The sequence below is a fragment of the Mauremys reevesii genome, linkage group 10 (genome assembly GCF_016161935.1).
Source record: "Mauremys reevesii isolate NIE-2019 linkage group 10, ASM1616193v1, whole genome shotgun sequence".
Taxonomy (NCBI): Eukaryota; Metazoa; Chordata; order Testudines; family Geoemydidae; genus Mauremys; species Mauremys reevesii.
Genome location: NC_052632.1, coordinates 5,942,407 through 5,962,061, shown reverse-complemented (window position 1 = coordinate 5,962,061; position 19,655 = coordinate 5,942,407). Strand labels below are relative to the sequence as shown.

At 42.9% G+C, this 19,655-nt stretch overlaps 1 protein-coding gene across 6 annotated transcripts in view; it reads right to left on the bottom strand.

Moving 5' to 3' along the window:
- MEGF11 (multiple EGF like domains 11) overlaps positions 1–19,655 on the bottom strand; it is a 293,791-nt gene that overhangs the window by 91,113 nt on the left and 183,023 nt on the right. For all 6 annotated transcript variants that reach the window (XM_039492980.1, XM_039492981.1, XM_039492982.1 and 3 more), the window contains 2 exons: positions 15,678–15,890; positions 7,124–7,298 (listed from right to left, as the gene is read on the bottom strand). In XM_039492980.1, the coding sequence (XP_039348914.1) occupies positions 7,124–7,298; positions 15,678–15,890 (388 nt within the window). The remainder of the gene's footprint in view (positions 1–7,123; positions 7,299–15,677; positions 15,891–19,655) is intronic.

Genomic DNA, 19,655 nt, shown 5'->3' with positions numbered 1-19,655 from the left:
GTGAAGACAGAGGCAAAAAAAGCATTGAGTTTATTAGGTTTTTCCACATCCTCTGTCACTAGATTGCCTCCCTCATTCAGTAAGGGGCCTACACTTTCCTTGATTTTCTTCTTGTTGCTAACATACCTGAAGAAACCCTTCTTGTTACTCTTAACATCTCATTTTGTGGCCTCACTCCACCTCAGACAGTTAATCCCCCTAGGCACAGTTATATGACTATAAGGGAAGAAAACAAAAGGAGGGGCAATAAATGGCATGTTGAAAAAACATCCAGGGAGGAGGAAGAGTGCAAAGGCTGATGGTATAAAGACAAGTTCCTTCCTTATCATGCTCCAAGCTCAGACTCTGGCCACACAAAGTCCTTTTTATTTTAGGGACCTTGATGCAGGGTGTTTTTTTGGTCTTGCAACTGATTATTGATTCAGTCACACCTTGCTAGCACTTGAGCAAAAAGCCATATGTGCAACCCCTCTGTCGGCGGTTGCCACTACTACTAGCTGTTCACCTTTATTCTGAAGCAATGGATTACGAATACATATGGGCAAGCAGAAAATGTAACTTGTTTGTGCCGTTATGTAATTTGTGAAATAAGACTGGGCAAACTATTTTTGTTGCCTGTAATATCCCAGTTGATTCGACAATCGCTGTGCCACAAAACCTTCCCCGCCCCCACCCCCTCACCAGCCAGTAAAATTTATATTGGTGATTGGTAACAAAAACACCATGATAAAAGAGCTGAATTTATTTTATACTTATAAATGAAAAGAGCTGTTCACAAAGGGGGGTAACCGATATGCTCAGTATATCAAGGATAAAAGGAGAGAGGCTCTATTGAAGATTTTCCCCCCCTTTTTTTTTTAAATCTTTTGATGAGGTGCCCTGTTGCTCTGAGATGAGCTTCCACTGAAGTACTTTTAGAATTACCTCAAAGAGAAACTGATCATTTAAATGAATTAAAGACCCCAAAACAGATCCACTATCTCAACCCCAGGATCATTTTTCATAACAAGAATTCTGTGAAGTTTATGAAATACCTTTACTACTGAATCAAGGGTTTATAAGACCATGAAGAATCTCATTCATTTGCCAATATTACTTCTGAAATGGTGAAGGATGGTACATTTATAATAAAGTTGAAAGCAAATATGGGGAAGAATGTGATTCTTCTGATACATTTATATTTATCAATCATGAGTGTTAGAGAAAGCACTTGCCCTTGAAATTCCTCCTGATCTGCATGGGATTTTTACCCTGCTTGGTAAATTCAGCCGAAGAACACTAAGTTTCTGTAAAATACTTCCTTCCTTCAAGGAAGAGGAAATTTTAGAGGGCCAGAACTGGAGAGTGGGTACCAGACGTTCTGTTATGCAGAAAAAGAACGAGGGAGATTTGGTGTAGGTTGAGACATTTACACCACATAATGCAACGTGACAAGACATGAACCAACATTCAGCATAGAAAGACAGTCACTTTCTGTACGTGCATCTACACAGTCAAGGTAAAAATACCAAGGATGTTCTTATTTAACCCTCTCCACCATGCATCATTGCTAATTTAAGTTACATTCTGGCACAATGCATTTCTTCCCCCTAATTCTTTCCAGGAGGTTACTATCTTCACTATTGTGGTCCCAAGACTCTTTGACCCCATGCCAAAGTGATGGGTGAATAAGGGCTGCAGATGAACAAATGGCTTTCCTCTCTTTTGTGTATTCCCTTCAAGGATCCAGGGACAGATGTTGTGTGTGCCAGAGTCCAGAGGGAACACTCAACAGACCACTTCAGTCCCCCTTTGCAGATTTAGAATGTGGAAAAAGGTAGTTGGTGGTTTTATTCATTTTGGTGTGGGCTGTGCAGGCCTATTTGTTTCTTTTACAGGAGCTGAAAACTGGCCAGAGATTTTTGTTTGTGTTAACTGATAGATTATTTGTTAGGATTGTTCTGTATATTGTAGTAGATTTCTATTTAATTATATTATACAGTGTCTACCCTGTTATTTATGGTGTGTTATAGAGGACAGATTCTACTCCAAACATGTGCAGAAATGTAGATGTAAACTCAAAGGCTGAATTTGTTTCTCAGTGGTGGGACCAAGTATTGCATTCAGAAACTACCACTTAACACACAAAATTAAGGACTCAGACACACCTGGGCCCAAAGTCCTCAAAACTTCAAGTCCTTCTGCAGACAAAATCCCCACTGAGCTCAATGGGAGTTACATACACATAAGGGCTTAAAGATCAGGATAGGATCTAAGGACATCCCTTTATTAATGTTTTTAAAATCCAGTTTTGATGGCGTAATAACAAAAGATTCAAATGATATATAGAGGCACAATACAGGGTCATAACTGGGCAAGCCTAAAGGACTCGGAGGGATATTCCAAAAGAAAAGTCATCTCTTATAAAGAGATTATTTTTATCGTTTCCATCCCTTTCCTTACGAAATAATACAGGGATGGGCCTGTATGGGAACTACCAATATAGTCAAGAAAAAGAACTGTCAGAATGAATTCTTTCATTTCGGTGATGAAGTGCTAGCTTTGCTTGCCAGCATGCAGGGTTCAATAAAAATAGACAGGTCTTCAAAAAACTGCAGCATAAATAGATGAAACCTTTAAAGTAATATAAGTTCTGTCACCCAGATATGAAATATAGACTTTGCGCACCCACCGAAGTAAAAGCTGACCAAACACTCCATCTACAAGTGTTAAAGTTTGCTGAAAGTGTCTTGGCCTGAGAAATGTTCTAGTGCCATATCTCCTTACAACATCAGATAGCAAAAAAGAATCGGAAGGTAAATATGTTTTTCAAAGGAAAAACGAAACACCCACAAAGAAACAAAGGCACAAAGCCAAGCAAGATCTCAGTAGTTAACCATAGTTTCTCAAAGAGCTGCAATTAGTTGCAGAATGGAGAGAGTGAACTTTTCAGCCTGATTTCAGCAGCATATATAATGACTTGAGTAACTGGAAAGCTGATAGGTATGTGCTGGGGGTTGGTTTCGAGATTTCCTTGTGAGTCAGAAGGTTAGGATTCCTGTGGTCTCCTGTCATATTTAATTAATATCCTCTGGCCTTCTTTGCCTTGTTTATTGAATTACAGAAATAAAATTCAGTGAACCAAAAACAAAAGAAGAAAGGTCAGGGCAAATCCTGACTTCACTTACACCCCAGTAGCACCATCACCTTGAGTGGGCTTGTAACAGTGTAAGTGAGGGCAGAATCTGGCCTTTAGACTTTTAGAAAACAGACAAAATGCTAAAATCTTGGGAAGGGAGGACAGAGCGAGTCAGTGTAAACCCTACTGCCACCTCCACAATTACTTTCAAGTCATTTATCACGAGGAATACAGAGTGACTTTCTGTGGCAGGGGTGAGTGGGTGGAATTTCTACCATTAGAGACGTTTCCTCTGCTTTAATCCCCAGTTTACAGTGGCTCCTTGTATGTGTTTATCAGATTCTTCCGTGTCACTAGTGTGCATTCCCAATATACAGGTATGCCTAGGGGAGGGCTTTTCAAATCCATGATTGGTGGTTAAGCAGCTCAGTAATCAGAGGCTGTCCTCATGCATGTTTATTAAAAGTGCCGCATACTAACTTCCCAGTGGGCTTGCTTGTCATTACAGTGCTCCACAGTCATCTTAACGGCACAGCTGCGCCCCTCAGATCCCCTGCATAGGAGAGGCTCAGCAGCTGCAGGACCTACTACAGCCCCGATGTTGCTGGAGCAGCTGTGGAGCCAGCTCTGCAGCCAGCGGGGAGAAGATTCTGTTCCTCTCAACTCCCATGGACCCCCCATCACACAACCCACTTTCTGCTTGTACACTGGGACCAAGATCAGAACTGTATTAATAATCATTCGTCTCCCCTACCCAATTACCTCAAAATAGACAAAAACACTTCCATTTGTATTATAAAGTAGCCACTGTTTGGGCCACCTCACCACATACACACGGTATCCTGCCGCCACCATCTGGGCCACCTCACCACATACACATAGTATCCTTCCGCCACTATCTGGGCCACCTCACCACATACACGCGGTATCCTGCCGCCACCATCTGGGCCACCTCACCACATACACACGGTATCCTGCCGCCACCATCTGGGCCACCTCACCACATTCACACGGTATCCTTCCGCCATATCTGGACCACCTCATCACATACACAAAACAACTGTCTGCCTGCTTCTTCTTCGGCATCAGTGGCAGCCCTTCCTCCAGCTCAGTTACAACGTCCCTTCCCTCATGCTGGCGAAACAATGCTGTTCTGATTGTTTCCATTTCCCAGGTGCTGATGGTCACACACAGTTGAACTGTTACAGGGAAAGAAAACATGCCAGTGTGTGGACTGCCCTCAGCTCAGACAAAGTTCCTACCTGCTGAAATTTGCCATCTGCCCTATACGTTAGCAGATGTGTAAAGATACGGGCATAGGCATGTCCTTGGTGGCTACATTTAATGTTTGGAACCACAGGTAATCTGCAGGGCTAGAACCGAGAGACTTCAGCACCACAGCACAGACTTCTACCTCTTGATCTAACAGAATAACTCTGTCACCGTCAGAAGTAATTGGCTGTTATCTTCCATGCTAGCCATGAGACAGGGATGTGACACACACCTTACATGTGAGTTACATATTCATCTGAAGACTCTGTTGGCAGTGGGCTAGATTCTGTTCTCACATCCACCAATGTAAATCTGAACTCTGTTACACTAGTGCAAATCCACAGTAAGCGAGGGAAGCAATTAACTCCAGTGAGTTATTCCTGGCAAGGTCAGGACTCAGTTAAACACAATTAGGAATATGGGAAAATTGCACAGATCAGTTAGGTTTTTCAGACAAAACCTTAGGGCGGGTCTACACACAGTTTTTGTACCACTTCAGCTATATTGGCTTAGAAACCAATATTGTTAAAGTGGTCTAATCCCCTAGTCAGGACAGAGTTTTACTTACTGTACATTTGCAGAAACAAGCAATATCCTTACAGAAACCTTTAATACCAGCATTAGTCACTTTTTGGAGACATGTATGTGGAGATCTGGCAGCAGACTTTCACCCAAAATGTCCATCAAGGAAAATAAAGATATAAAATGATCTGAAACCCCATCCAAGATGTTTTAGCTGGCCAATATTTTGCTTTGGCATTTTAATTTTTAGACGTGGCACATCTAATAAATATTTTCACAGTGATACTGTACGTTTTTATTTTAAAACTTAAAATCTGTTTAACTTCCAAAAATTTAGCAAACTACTCACACGCATTTCAACTTATGGGATGGCTGTATTTCCACTTAAATACATTTAGCAAAGGTGACCAGATGCTTTGTGTTTTTAATGGCTTGTTCTACGTCCCAACAAAAATTCCCAGTTTTGGCTGCATTCGCAGATGACTCATTTTGAAACCCTGCCCAGCTGCCCTGACACAGACGAGCCATGGCACAGTTAAAAAAAACAGACCATCTGTGCAAGAGAAGTAGGTAGAGGGAGTTCTTTGCCAGGAAAAGGCCCTGCCATTTCTTGGTCACTACCCTTTCTAGCTATCCAACAAACTGAAACGTTCTGGGTCCAACCTATCTGCCTTTCCAGCTATTGTACATTAAACAGCTTCCTATCTTACATGAGACCTTTTACCTTACCCTGCTATGGAAGCTTCTGTTTAGATCCAATACTTTTGCAGAATGTCTGATTTTTATCTCACATTAATTCTTTGCAATTACATGTCACAATTGCTGCCCTCTGGGCTACAGCAACCAAGCTTTACATTAGGGAAAAAAAAGCACGAAACAATTCATTTATGCCAACCCCAACTAATTAGTTCTGTCCAGTTCCATACCAGCAGCACTCTATCGTCTGTGCTGCCATGTGCCAGACACCCACATTGAGAAACACTCCATTCACACCCAGGGCTGGTGGATCCAAGGGCAAAATTCTGCTCTGACAGCTCCCCACTGCTCCGGCAAGAGCCGTGCGTGCATACCTGGGGCTGAATCTGGTCTCAAGCCTGTCACTGAGATGATCTGCTTTGTGACTTGAGAGGGTTCTGGTCCGCCCTGCATCTACAGCACGACCTGCAGGCTGCTCCATGGTGCAGCATTAATATTTGCTCCACGCCCGGAAGATGGAATGCGCCACAAAGCTAGCTCAGCAGGGGAGAAGGGGTTCAAGGTGGGGAGAAAAGGTGTCTGAGATTCTAACGAATCTTCCTTGCAGCCTATATTCTCTAGCATCTGAAAGAACTATTGTAACTCCATTCATCTGGCATGTGTATGAATGACAAATACACTTCAGAGGCAATAAATTAGCAATTTCAAGGCTTTACATCCCCTCATGGACTAATTGCCAGAGATTATAGTACATTATGAGAAAGCAATGACACTAATGCCTAAATATGCTTCAGTGACTATAGAGCTATCCTCAATAACCACGCTGCTTAAATATCTGTGCAAGAAGCCTCTTCATTATGAGATTAAATATTATTTTGAAGCAAGGTTATAGGAATTTACTAGGCTTCATCTTTGCAGTAATGCAGTCTGGGAGCAATATATATTGCAATATATATTTTTACTAATAGGAAGAGTAAAGGATCCCAAAATATTTGTATGTTGTAAATCTGAATGGTATTCCTGGCAAGAAAGAGTATCTTTATTTTACAGTTGCTATCAGCATGCTGTGGGCCTTATTTCTCCCTCTTTCTTACCCTGGTTTCGCAGTGGTGGATTGACTCCTGATTTATTCCTGTGTTAATGAGTGGAGAATTAGGCTCCATGGGCTATATTTTTTAAAATGCCTAAGCAAGTTAGGTGCCCAACAGCCACTGACTCCCCACAGGAGTTAGGCACTTACCTTCCTTAGGCACTTTGGAAAATCCTACCCCACATGTCTAAAAATATATACTTCATTGAGACAACTGCTAAAAAGCAGACTGGGACTCCAATCCTCAGGCTCAACGCAGAACCTGCAGTAGGGGACAAAAGAGGCTTAAACCATCGCTCCACTCCCCCATTTCTGGAGACAGCAGCTGGGGAGCATCAGAACAAAGGACCATGAGACCAAATTCCTCTTTTATTTTTTGCAGGCACCCCATGTTAAATACCCATTTATTTTTGTCTCTCTCTCACCATATATCCTGAAGCACAGGTGCATTTTCCTGTCACACTACCACAATCTGCACCGTTCTGGCAAAGGCAGGTCAGCTGGCAGCCTTCGCCATAGTATCCAGGAGGACAGGTGTCGTTGCAATAAAGTCCTGCCGAGCCAGCTTTACAGGTACATTCTCCGGAGAGTGGATGGCAGCTAATGAAGAAAGACAGGCGTTACGGAGAGGTACAGATGAATAAACAACCCTCTTTGTAAATAGCAACACCACCTTAAAGTAGAAAATTCCAAGTCAAATATCTGCCAGAGTTAGATTATAAATTACAAAAAAGCTAAAATTTGTTCAGGGAAGCTATAAAAGGCAGGAAATGTCTGCCTAAAGGTGACATGACGCCAACCTGTCACAGACATTCAGAAACCTGCAAAGAGCAGAGGATTTCACACACCGTGGCGTTTGCTCTTTTCCCCCCATTCAAATCAATGTGAGTTTTGGCATAGACATCAATGGAGGCCTCACATAAATGGCAGTATTTAGGCACAATATGGCCAGTTTAGGATGGGCAGGGGCTCGGAACAATTTGAAGGTAACAATAAACTAAAGGAGGAGGAGATTGCTGTATTAGACGAAGGTTTCTAACCATTAGAGGAGTGAAGTTCTGGAACAGCCTTCCAAGGGGAGTAGTGGGGGCAAAAGACATATCTGGCTTTAAGACTAAGCTTGATAAATTTATGGAGGGGATGGTATGATGGGATAGCCTAATTTTGGCAATTAATTTGGCAATTGATCTTTGATTATTAGCAGGTAAGTATGCCCAGTGGTCTGTGATGGGATGCTAGATGGGTTGGGATCTGAGTTACTACAGAGAATTCTTTGCTGGGTGCTGGCTGGTGAGTCTTGCCCACATGCTCAGGGTTTAACTGATCACCATATTTGGGGTTGGGAAGGAATTTTCCTCCAGGGCAGATTGGCAGAGGCCCTGGAGGTTTTGCGCCTTCCTCTGCAGCATGGGGCACGGGTCACTTTCTGGAGGATTCTCTGCAGCTTGAGGTCTTCAAACCGCAATTTCGGGACTTCGATAACTCAGACATAGGCTAGGGGTTTGTTATAGAAGTGGATGGGTGGGATTCTGTGGCCTGCATTGTGCAGGAGGTCAGACTAGATGATCATAATGGTCCCTTCTGACCTTAAAGTCTATGAGTCTATGTATAGTGATCAGAGAGGAAAGGAGCTCTAAACAGAATCCTTCCAAGCCTCCTGGCACAGAGGTGAGTGATGACAGGGAAGAACCTTTCAGAAAGGGCAGCTAAACTAGACACAGGGAAAGTAGAAAAGACCATGCCCGGAATCCTCAGCTACATCAAATGGGGCTCAGCAAAGCCACGGTCCTGAAGCTGTGCACAGGGCTGGGATCAACAGGAGTCCTGTGACAAATTCTCAAGCCATGGCCTCTGTGAGTGTGACACAACAGAACTCTCTAAGGTACCTGAATGTTGAATAGCGAGTGTTTCCACTAGCCATTAAGGGCCTGAATCCCATTCTCACTAAGGCCCCTTGGCACCCATCTGGCAGCAGAAACGGGCCAAAGTATAAATAAAAATCAAGCTATAAGGGCCAGATTCTGCCTGGTCCTCGTACAGGTCTCAAGGTGGGTAGGGGACAAGCATCCTTCTTCCCTTTGTCCCTGCACGCCCCTCCCCACCACACACACACATCATAGAGCAGCCAGTGGGCGCCCCCTTGTGCCCTCCCCCACTTCCTCCTCTCTGTGCAGGAACTGCTCCCTTCTAGCTCCCCTGGGGCACGCGCCATGCAAAGGGGGCATGGCCATCACCTTGCCGCTCCTCTACACTGACCAGTGAAGCCAGCTGGATGCAGAAGGTGTTACATGCTCCAGTGGATGAGCTTCTCCTGGGTGCTGGGGTACTCAGGGAAGCACTATGCTCCTTCTGCGCCTCTGCACCATAAGGCTGTGGTGCCGTAATGGCACCATCTGGCCCTAGGGTAGAGAGAAGAGGAATAACTTTGCGACAAGTGGGGATTTCCTCTCCTATTCTCGAACATAAAATCTATAGAGAGAGATCACCCTAGGAATCTTTTCCCTGGTTCCTACCAATCCAGACTCTATTTACTGTTTATAGTTACTTGTTGGCATGGCTTGATTGAATGGGTTTCTTTGTAGCTATACCATTAATATCCTGTATGTTCATTTTAAAGGTAACCTCAGAAAGCCTGGCTTGTGAGCCTATTTTATGCACTCATTGGTAGAAGAGATTAGTCACATATTGTTGTGACTAAGAATCACCACATTTTGCGACTGTCATATGTTTCATCATAAATAGTGTTTTACTGACTAATTAAAACAATTCATCAGCCTAATGAGCCACCAGCCATGAAATTCTTCTGACAAAGCATCCCCTGAAATAATGGTTGCTCACGCAGCACCTCTTAACATTTAGATAAAAATAATAAAAGCTCATTTTTTCTCCCTGTGCATCTATTCATCATTATCTAATGGGAGCAGAAAGCCAAACATTAAAGGAATATTTCTGGAAAGGATTTTTTTGTTTCTTTGGTTTTGTTTCTACTGCACGTATTATAGGGTTTCACCGGTGCTGCATCTGTTGTCTAAATTAAATCTTTCAAAAATAATATATGATCACAGCAGTTTGAATCAGTCTATGACAATTCAATTGAAAATTCTCTACCCCGTAAGCATTTCTGCTTGAAGGCAGGCTCTTTTATCAAATAGGACAGATTTTTTGCATGGGATGTGGGCTATTTATTAAGGGCAAAATTCATCCTAACACCCACAACAAAGCTAGAGTAAACTGGCATTGTGCTGCGAGCGGCTAAAAAGTTGGGGGAATGGAATCCACCCCCAGGTCCACTAGCAGGTATGTGGAAGCACTGTCACCCCTCCATGGATCCAATTCCACTTCCAGACTGGAAGAGGGCAATGATCTTGCACACGCCCGACAGAAGCTTGTGGCCTCTAGATTCACATAATCAGCCTTTTCTTCCGAAGTCCAAGCATACTAGAGAAATGAGACTGTTTTTTTCCCTCAGGCCCGGCCCTCGTATTTCTTAGGATTCTTCGAAAGGTATGTCCTGTATGTTCCATTAAAGAGTGCTGCTACCAGAGAACCAGGAAAATCCTCTAAATAAAACTCTGAGCTTTATGGTATCTTTTTTTATATTCTGTGGAAGTAGAAACAGTAGGTGAACACCCCATAGAGATACAGTGCACTGAAACATAACATTAATCTTTGACAGCCAGGTTGTATTGATGGACAGCCTTACTCATGGACTTAGATTGGCTCTATGTCAGAAGTCAGAAAACCTGAGTTCTCTTCCTGATTCTGCCAAGACCTTGGTCAAGTCACTTACCCTCTCTGTGCATCTCAGTTTTTCCACCTGTAAAATGGGATGAGGATGCCCTTTGAGATTTATAATTGATAGCACCATACAAGTATTCAGATATTATTACGGAGACTCTGGTACTTGTGAACTATACCACTGCATTCTAATGTCAGTAGAGTTACATAATAATCTAAATGAAGCCCCTTGTCATGAAAACAGAGAGAGATTTAGGAATCTCCTTTTCTGTTTCTTCTTCTTTGTGATCACCATTCTGTAAAAATCCAGTCCATGTGTAAACTTAACTATATATATAATTTAGTAAATTTAATTCACCACATACGGTAGGTCAAAGTGACACTGTTTTAGACTTTAGACACTGAAAGGTAAAAGTTTTAAAGTAATGCACAGGAAATTCCATTAACAATCAGATAGGTGTGCACAGTTCCTCTCTCCCCATTTTGAAAATGTCCCCTTCAAGCTCATCTGTCTACATTATGCTCTGGCAGCCTGATGGATAACATGTGAAAGAAATTTCTCCCTGCCAGCCAATAAGCTGAAATTAAGAAACACAAGCAATATAGACAATCCAATGAGCTGGTAAGGGAACACAAGACCTGTGGACAAATCAGAGAAGGCAATTTCACTAACATCTGCTTTTCAATCTCTTGCAGCAAGGGGACATTCGTTTCCCCTCACGCTCTTGCAACATCTTGCAATGTGTGTTTCTATGTTAAAACGAGTCTTATCAAATACGATTACTTAAAATGTCCCCCCATGTTAGGAAGGAAAGATGCGGAAGAGACAGAATGAATGCAAAGAGCCAAACATGTCCCCGGCACCAGGCCCAAGTAGCCTGGCTGGGGGCAGGGGAGAAATGGGAATGGGGAGTGATCTCCTCTCAGACCCGGCATGACAGTGGAGTTGCTCTGGGGCTACTAGTGCAGCCCGTAGATTAGAAGAGTCTCCTCTGCTCCTGCACTCCCATGTAAAAGCAGTACATTTCCCCCACTCTGTTATTTTGCTATAATTAACATCAGCCCGACTCCTATTAATTATTTGCTGCTATTTTCTATTGTTGGTGCCCTCTCCCGCTCAATTTCCCTTTAAGAAATGCTTTTTAGGGAATGTCTACACCGCAATCATGGGGTGCAACTGCAACTCCTGTAGACAAACCCCAGCTAGCGTTAATCGAGCCAGCAGAGCAGTGAAGGCACAGAAGCATTGGCTTCAGCCTGGGTTAGTAATTACTCAGGGTGCCAGGTGGGCTCGTACATGTGGGCTGAAGCACAAGGAGTCCTAGTCCCCTTCTTGCTCTGCCTTTGCTGGTGGGGACAAAGCATTTGCTGCTGGCCCATGCTAGCAGTAAACTGCTAATCCCTGTCGCTGGCTCAGCTGCACTGGCCAGCAAGTTGGGGAGATGAAGCCAAGATTTCGCCCATCTGCTGGGCATAAGGGAGTAAAGCCTTTTGTACTCTTGCACACCTGCTCTCAGTGTCCAAGTAGACACTGGGCAGGAGTGGGGGTTCTTACACCTTTATATTCCTCTGCCTCCTTGGATGTACAGTTCAAGTCACAATTGAGCCCTTTGTCCTTAGCACCGGGATTGGCTGAAACCCTGTACGGGAGTTCTCAGAATGCCTCGGTGCAGGAATTATTGGGCCAGACTAGATCATCATGATGGGCCTCTCAGGTTTTATAACCTCTGATTCTATGAAAAGCTGATCTTGTCCTTCAAATCATGTTCTCCCCGCCTCCCCCCAAAAAGCTACACTTTAAGCTAGTTGTCCAAGGACTGAACTGAACAGGACAAAACAACTGACAGAAAAAGAAGCCGGCCTCTCCCATCCATCCTATCCAATGGCTAATAACATTATCCCAGATTGTTAAGGTCTCAAAACAAACTAGCCACCAGTTTTTAATGGCAGTTTTGGAAAGCAGGTGGCTGTCAGAAACTGAGTCACTTTGGAAGCCAGCCGCCCCAGGAGAGAGAAAATCTGGGTAAGGAATGCACTACATGGGACCAAATAGAAAGTCTGTACAAAGAGTAGTTCAAAATATGGAATGACTTTGGAGAAGGTCATTTCCTATCAGCTCAGACACTACTTGGCTCAGAAATTGGCAGGATTCTGTAGAGTTCATTGAAAAGTGGAAGGCTGAAATACCAGGATGAATGAAAGAACATTTACAGCTCTACAGCTTGCTGGTATCTCTCTGTTCCACAACAGTGGTGATAAGATGCAGGGAAAAGACAGATTTTTATCAGTGGAGAGACTAGACTCATTTATTAAGGAGAGCGAGATACCATCTTGAGCAAACGCTGCTGCAGGTGAAGCTGATGGGGCACAGATGGAAGGAAAGGCATTAGAAGCACTGGCTGGGCAGCAACCCAGAGCAGATCAGATGTAGAAAGTAACTAACTACTACAGGGGATCAAAGCTAAGAGGGGCCTCGATCCACCAACATTTTGAGTCTCTCTAAAAACACATGCCCTAACCCTCCTTGACACACTGTTCATCCTAGCCTGTCCCCATGCAATGCAGGTTCTTCCAGCCAGCCCAATCAGCCACCCCAAAAGGATCTTCTTTCTACTCCCTCAGAGTGTGCTCATCTTTCTTACACTTCCAGCTGAGTCCTTCCTCTTCCTCCATGGGCGGTGGGTGAACTCCCCATTCGGTGAGGCTAGCCCCCGGCCCCGCCCCTTCTGCCTGAGCCGCCCCCACCCCCGCGGCTGGAGGAGCCCCGGCCTGCCCCAGCCATGCAGACCAGCCCCAGCACCAGGCCGGGCCAACCCCTGGGCTGCCGGCCAGCTGGCCGGCCCGAGGACCATGCTGCCAGCCAGCCCGACCACTGAGGCCCCTGGACGCTGGCCTGAGCCCTTAGGGGAGAGGGTGAGCGAGCACAGGGCCTTGGGGCGCAGACACGGCCTAGATTGGGGAGGCTTAGCCTCCCCTGGCCTACGATACCCGCTGCCCATGTCTTCCTCCCAAGTGAGACAGCCCTGACCACTCCAGCCAGCAACTGAGCCAACAGCAATCAAGAGGGCCTGCACTTGTTCTGCCTCACTACTACACTCAGCCAGGGGTGGCTCCAGGCACCAGCAGAGCAAACGCGGGTGGCAGTGCACCGGCTGCCGTGAAGCCGGCTTTCAGGCAGCCTTCAGCGACACGCCTGCGGGAGGCGCACCGGTCCCGCGGCTTCGGCGGCTATTCAGCAGCAGGTACGCCAAAGGCGCGGGACCAGCAGATCACCCGCAGAAACACCGCTGAATCCGCGTGACCAGCGGACCGCCCACAGGCGTGCTGACGAAGGCGGCCTGACTGCCGTGCTTGGGGTGGCAAAAAACATAGAGCCACCCCTGCACTCAGCCCTCCTCTGAATAAGGATCTGGCCTTAACCCACCGTGTCTAACTCTCAGCTATACACTCCTAGCACTCTTATTCACGGCAGTGGCTTCCATGATATTCTATAAAATACTTGTGAGCTGTGTGAGCCTGGTCTTAGCCGGTGCAGAGTCTCCTCAGAGGCAAAACATGCAGTGCAAGCAACTATTTCACTGGGGAGCACACCTGTAATCATTGCTCTGCTCAAAACGATGGGGTTTTTAAGTCACCCATAGTTGCTAAAGTAGAAGTGACAAATCTTAACACTCACAATTGAACTATTCCACATGTAAGATCACCCAGTTGTTTTCCAGACTGATACAGTCTATCTCAAACACAGCAGCAGATTTGCCTGAAGTATTTATGTGTGTGCAAGAATTTAGTTATGCTGCTTACATATATAATTAAGGAGCAAGGATGTGTGTTTTAGCAGGCTGCAAGATTGCAGTGTAGGTCTGTCAGCAGTCAGGTTTCCACCAGTCTGGTTTAAAATTGAAGAATGTCCAAATCAAAGGCACATTTGCTTGAGCATCAATTCTCCCTACCTCGTTATGAAACCTACAAAACTCTGGCCTGGCTGTGAATGTTTAACAGTAAGGGATGGGAAATCAGGAATCAGAGCAGGAGGGAGACTAAAAAAAATCCCTTTCATTTATCAGTCCAAGCCCTTACATTATCCTGTTCTATTGTTGCCTGGTAGAAAAGAGTCAACATACAATGGCATTGGTCTGGCAGATGAAGAGCCCAATTCTGAGCACTTCCTGCTAGGTGTTCAGTAACCCTCACTGAAATCAACTGGGAGCGACAGCCACTCAGCATCTTGCAGGAATTTAGTGATCAGAACCTCGCAGGATTGGGTCTTAAATGAAGCAAAAAGGAATAAAAAATTAAGATCTGACCTTTTCAGTGTGGTTTATTCCATTTCAGGTACCCTTCCCTGATAATTATTTTCTTGAATATTTTACACATGCACGTACTAAATGATGAGCAAAAATAGGCACATATGAGAAGGGGAGATAAGTCTATTTTGACAATGTTGACTTCGTTAGAGTGCTGGAGAGTGACTGGGGGATATTGATTTACGTCTATTTATACATCTGCCTCAAGTGTTTTCAACAAGGTAATTTGCCATGAGACATAAGATGAAGCAAATTAGGTTTCATTTTGCAACTGTGTTTGGAGTGCGTAGACTCAACAAGAAATTCCATGTCATAAACCGAGTCTGAGAGATGGAGGTTAGTAATATATTTCTGTTTTTTGAACTTCTGACAGTTTTTTAAAATAAAAAATACAAAATATTTTTACTGAACATTTAAAAATGAAGTGTTCAGCATCATGGTGTTATCCATCCAATCTTTGCAAAGTCTTTATCCTTCTGATGCTTTATGTGATGAATAAAACATGATGTTGCTGGCATCCTTTCGTCTGCGAGAAACGGTGGGAATTGCAGCCTATGATATAGATGGTTTGCAATGTCTATAAAAGGGGTAGGCATAGCCATAAAGGGCCTCATATTACAGCCTTTACTTGTGCAACTAATCCTGATTTACATGAGTATCGGTTACCGGACTGGGACATAGATCAGAATGTTCAGGAATTCAGTGGGACTACTCATCTTCCTAAAGTTAGGCCCACACTTAAGTCTTGTGCTGAACTGGGACTTAAGATTCCAAGCCTGTAGTCACTCGAATCAAAGAAATAATTCACAGGAGCTGGATTGGGCCCTAAAGAAAACTGCTGGGAGAAAGGGATGGAGTCAAATACAAATTTTTCCCTCAATGCTTTCTTATTTGTACCTATTAGTCCGGCTACTAGTAGAAAGTATGATGTACATACCTGAGAGTGTTGTTAATATTACAAGGACATTTCTTGTGGCATTTTAGGCCATAAAGCCCTTCTGGACACATTCTTTCTTGGCAACGAAACCCTTTAAACCCAGGGTCGCACATACATGCTCCATTTACGTGGTAACACTTTGCGCCATTTTGACAGTCACATTTCTGAGTGCACTGAAAGCCATATGTCCCAACAGGACACTCCTCTTGACACCTGCAAAGAAATATGTGAGATCTGATGAAAGCCAAATGCTAAAAAGAGAGGCTAGTCCGTTTACGACTTTTCCAAGGGAATATTTTGGCTGATATATTAAGCATAAAATCATACCTCATTTATTTAAGTAATGTACTGAACAAATGAAATCATTGAGGTGACGTGTTATCTTGAGCATGTAAATTGCTGCTAACCTAAAGTGTATTTAATCTCTGTCCAATTAAATTTCACAGTATTTACACTAGTGTTAACAAAGTGACTATGCTATCACTTCCTCAATAATTACATCCAGAAAGCATGAACAATTTGATACACAATTAGCTACTTTCTTGAAAGAAAGTCATCTATATTTGCTTTCTTCTAATTTTCAAAGCACTACACACACACTTCCTTAAATGTGTACCATACACTCGGAATGCTAATCAGGGCTGAAAAATAAGCATGATCAATTAAGCAATATTAAGAAAAATGTGCTACAACAAAAACATGTTATTTTCCCTTTATACTGCTTTTGCGCCTGTTTTATAACAAAAGTGAAACTGGCCCCTTGTCTTGTTGCATATGTACTGTCTATCTACAGCAGTCTGAACCTAAAATCCTCTTTTCATTTATTATTACAGGGATGGTCACTAGCACAAAAGCTCAGACAGACAGTTTTCACTCTCAGTGTAGTTTCTTCTCCAGAATTAACAACATTTATAATACCTGATACACACAAAAATAGAACCCCATGAACAGTATATACAGATTGTTTTTAACTGCACCTTTCCTGTAATATTTCAAATATTTCCCTACTGGATGATTTATGAAATGTTGGGGAAATACATTCTGAACAGTCTGTTTCACAGTGCTGTGCAAAGCAATCCAAGAGATCACATTTCCTACTTGAAAGGTTTTTTGCTGCCCCAAGCTCTGAGAGACAAAAAACAAAAAGGGGTAGGGGAGAGGGAGTAGGGCACAACAGCCCAGAATGCCGCCCCTGGAATTGTGCCACCCCAAGCACGTGCTTGCTTTGCTGGTGCCTAGAGCCGGCCCTGAATAAAAAGTCCTAGAAAATGGAACTGTTTCTGTGCCTGTTGCAACTTGATGGGTTCCGAATTTTACAAGCTATTAGTACCTCAGTTTACATGATTCATCATGAAGCACAGCTATGCTTTATTCACTTAAAAAGCCAATTCCCTTATCTCATGGATACCAGATATTGGAAATAGCCTATCAGCATTAATTTAATCCCATGCATTGACTAAAATGTATACTATAAATGCAGTGGAGAGAGGTCAGTGTTAAATGTCTTTCTGCAGGTCATTTCACGGCTGGCATGTGAGACTTAATATGTAAAAGATTAAGGTACAACGCAAGCCTAACAAACTGAAATGAACACGCTCAAAATTTAAGAAGAGAAATCACGGTCGCAGCCTCAGATGAAGAAGTTTTACTAAAAATAAACAAAGTAAAGTAAAAAAGCCCAGCTAGTGATTTAACTGCAGCATATTTCAGCACGGTCATTGTTATATTGTTCAAGTTCAGACTTGGGATCGGAAGTTAGAGGAACATGGGGAAAAAATGGCAGTGAAAGAAGTCTTAAGTCACCCTGAGCTAACTATTGGCTGCTAGCTTTGAAGTCCTCAGTGCCGTCCAACTGTGGAGTAATAGCCAACAAGGAATAATGGGAATAGGACTGAAACACTTAAAACAAATGAAATGCAATGAATGTATTAAGATGTCTTATGTTTCCATTGCCACATGCAGCTCTACTAGTGAGCAGGAGACTACTGTACTCAACAAGATGAATGCACAGTCGACGGTGCACTATATCATTCTATATTTATAGAAGATGAAACATTACATAGAAGGGAAAAAAGCATCTGGAAATGAAATATTGACGACCTAATCCATTTACATAATTAGCCATTTTCTACTAACAATTTAACCAACTTATTTATTTGGAGATCAAGCAGCTACTGCTAATGAATTTTATACGAAGAATACTAATAACGATTCCTCTGGATCATAAGGATAATCACAGCAGGAATTAGCTTTCTACTGAAACATCCTTCCTTAGCAACATATCAATCTAATCTGTCCATAACACCATTAACAACCAGATACATTGCTCAATTAAATTACAAAATGAGCTGCTAAGCCCTAGTTGTGTTTCTTGTTTAATTTACATTGCTTTCTGCCTATCTGGGGAGACTCGCATTATAATATCTACTGAACTTTAATATGTTCTACAATTATTTGGGCTGGGATAATATGGCTGTCACCTGTAGAATTAATGGAAGCAATTTCACAAAATATTAAACATAAGACAGCCTGTTTAACAGAAGAAAATATTACAAGCACCTACATTATTTTCCAATATTAGTGCTAGAAATCGTTCTTATGGAAGAATAATGGCTCTGTTTTCTTTACAAGGATCACCTTTTGTACAATAACAAAAGCTATCAGAAATACTCTTAAAAACTGTGGAGATCACGGTTTTCATAGCTATGAAATATTTATACAAACAAAACAAGAGAATAGGTTTGCTTATTCTATCATAACAAATGTAGTATTTATCCTATTAAGATTCAATCTATCGGCTCGATGACGAGATGGAAAACCCAGCTAAAATGCTAGGTTCACTTTTTGTTGTTGTCAGCCATAGAATTTTCATACTTTCCAGTTGTGCTTTTGCTATTATTCCATTCAAATAATTTACAATACAGACATTTACATGGGCGCTTAAGTCATTTTAGTTCAGCACAAAGCTATCTGGAACTATCAATAGTGCTTGTCAATTTGCTGTAGGTAAGTAGTGTGGTCCCACTTCCCAGAAAGCAGGGAGTGAACAAAAAGTGACAATTACACTTCTACAGGCTTTTGTGTCTTGGTTAAGTCCACAAATATTTATCTAATTATATGTCATTATCTGTCTTACAGGACTCCAAACTGTATATGGCTATTTACAGACAATTAAAAAAGAACATCGGCAGATAATCAAGATCTAGTATTAATAGAAATATTCTCCTGATTTAAAAAAAAAAGTCAAAGAAAATACTGTTTTGTTTGGAAACTATATTCCCCTGTGCGGCTGCAATGTATGTTGTAGCATTGTGATAGTATGAGACCCGGAAAGCAAAATGGACTAGAGCCCTAAAATGAATCTGACTAGTTTGTCCCATTGCCCCAGCTGAGTGAAATCACAGCATTAAAGACAATGGGGGATTTACAATTAACTAGTTGTAGTTAACAACAGGTAAAAGAAGTGTGCTCACCTTAAGAACAAATTTTTACAGATGAAATCCTGTCCCCACTGAAGTCAATCGCAAAACTCTTCAGTGACTTCAGTTGGGCCAGGATTCTACCCATCGATAACGTAATTCTTTGGGCTTCCCATAAACTTTCCAGGCTTCATCTAAACTGAAGAGTCTTTTAAATAGGGGATGGGAATCTCCAGGCTGCTCCCAGCCTCTTTTGCTGCTAGAGAAGTTGAGTGTGAAAGTCTATGCATATTGGCTTTGAAAACAGATGTATATCCTTTCCTCTGCTTCCCTTTGGGATACCCTCACTTCCTCTTGACCCCACTTCTTCTGTCCTTCATGTCTATTTTGCTCCTCACAGTTCCCAGTCCAGCGAAGCATCTGAGCAGTTCCATCAGGCCCTACTTACTTAGAAGATTGATTGGATCGGGACCCATATTCACACCTCTCTATCTCCCTGGCTTGCCCACTTTCCATTGTTACACCTTCCAGTTGGCCCCTAATATTTCCTCTCTCTCCC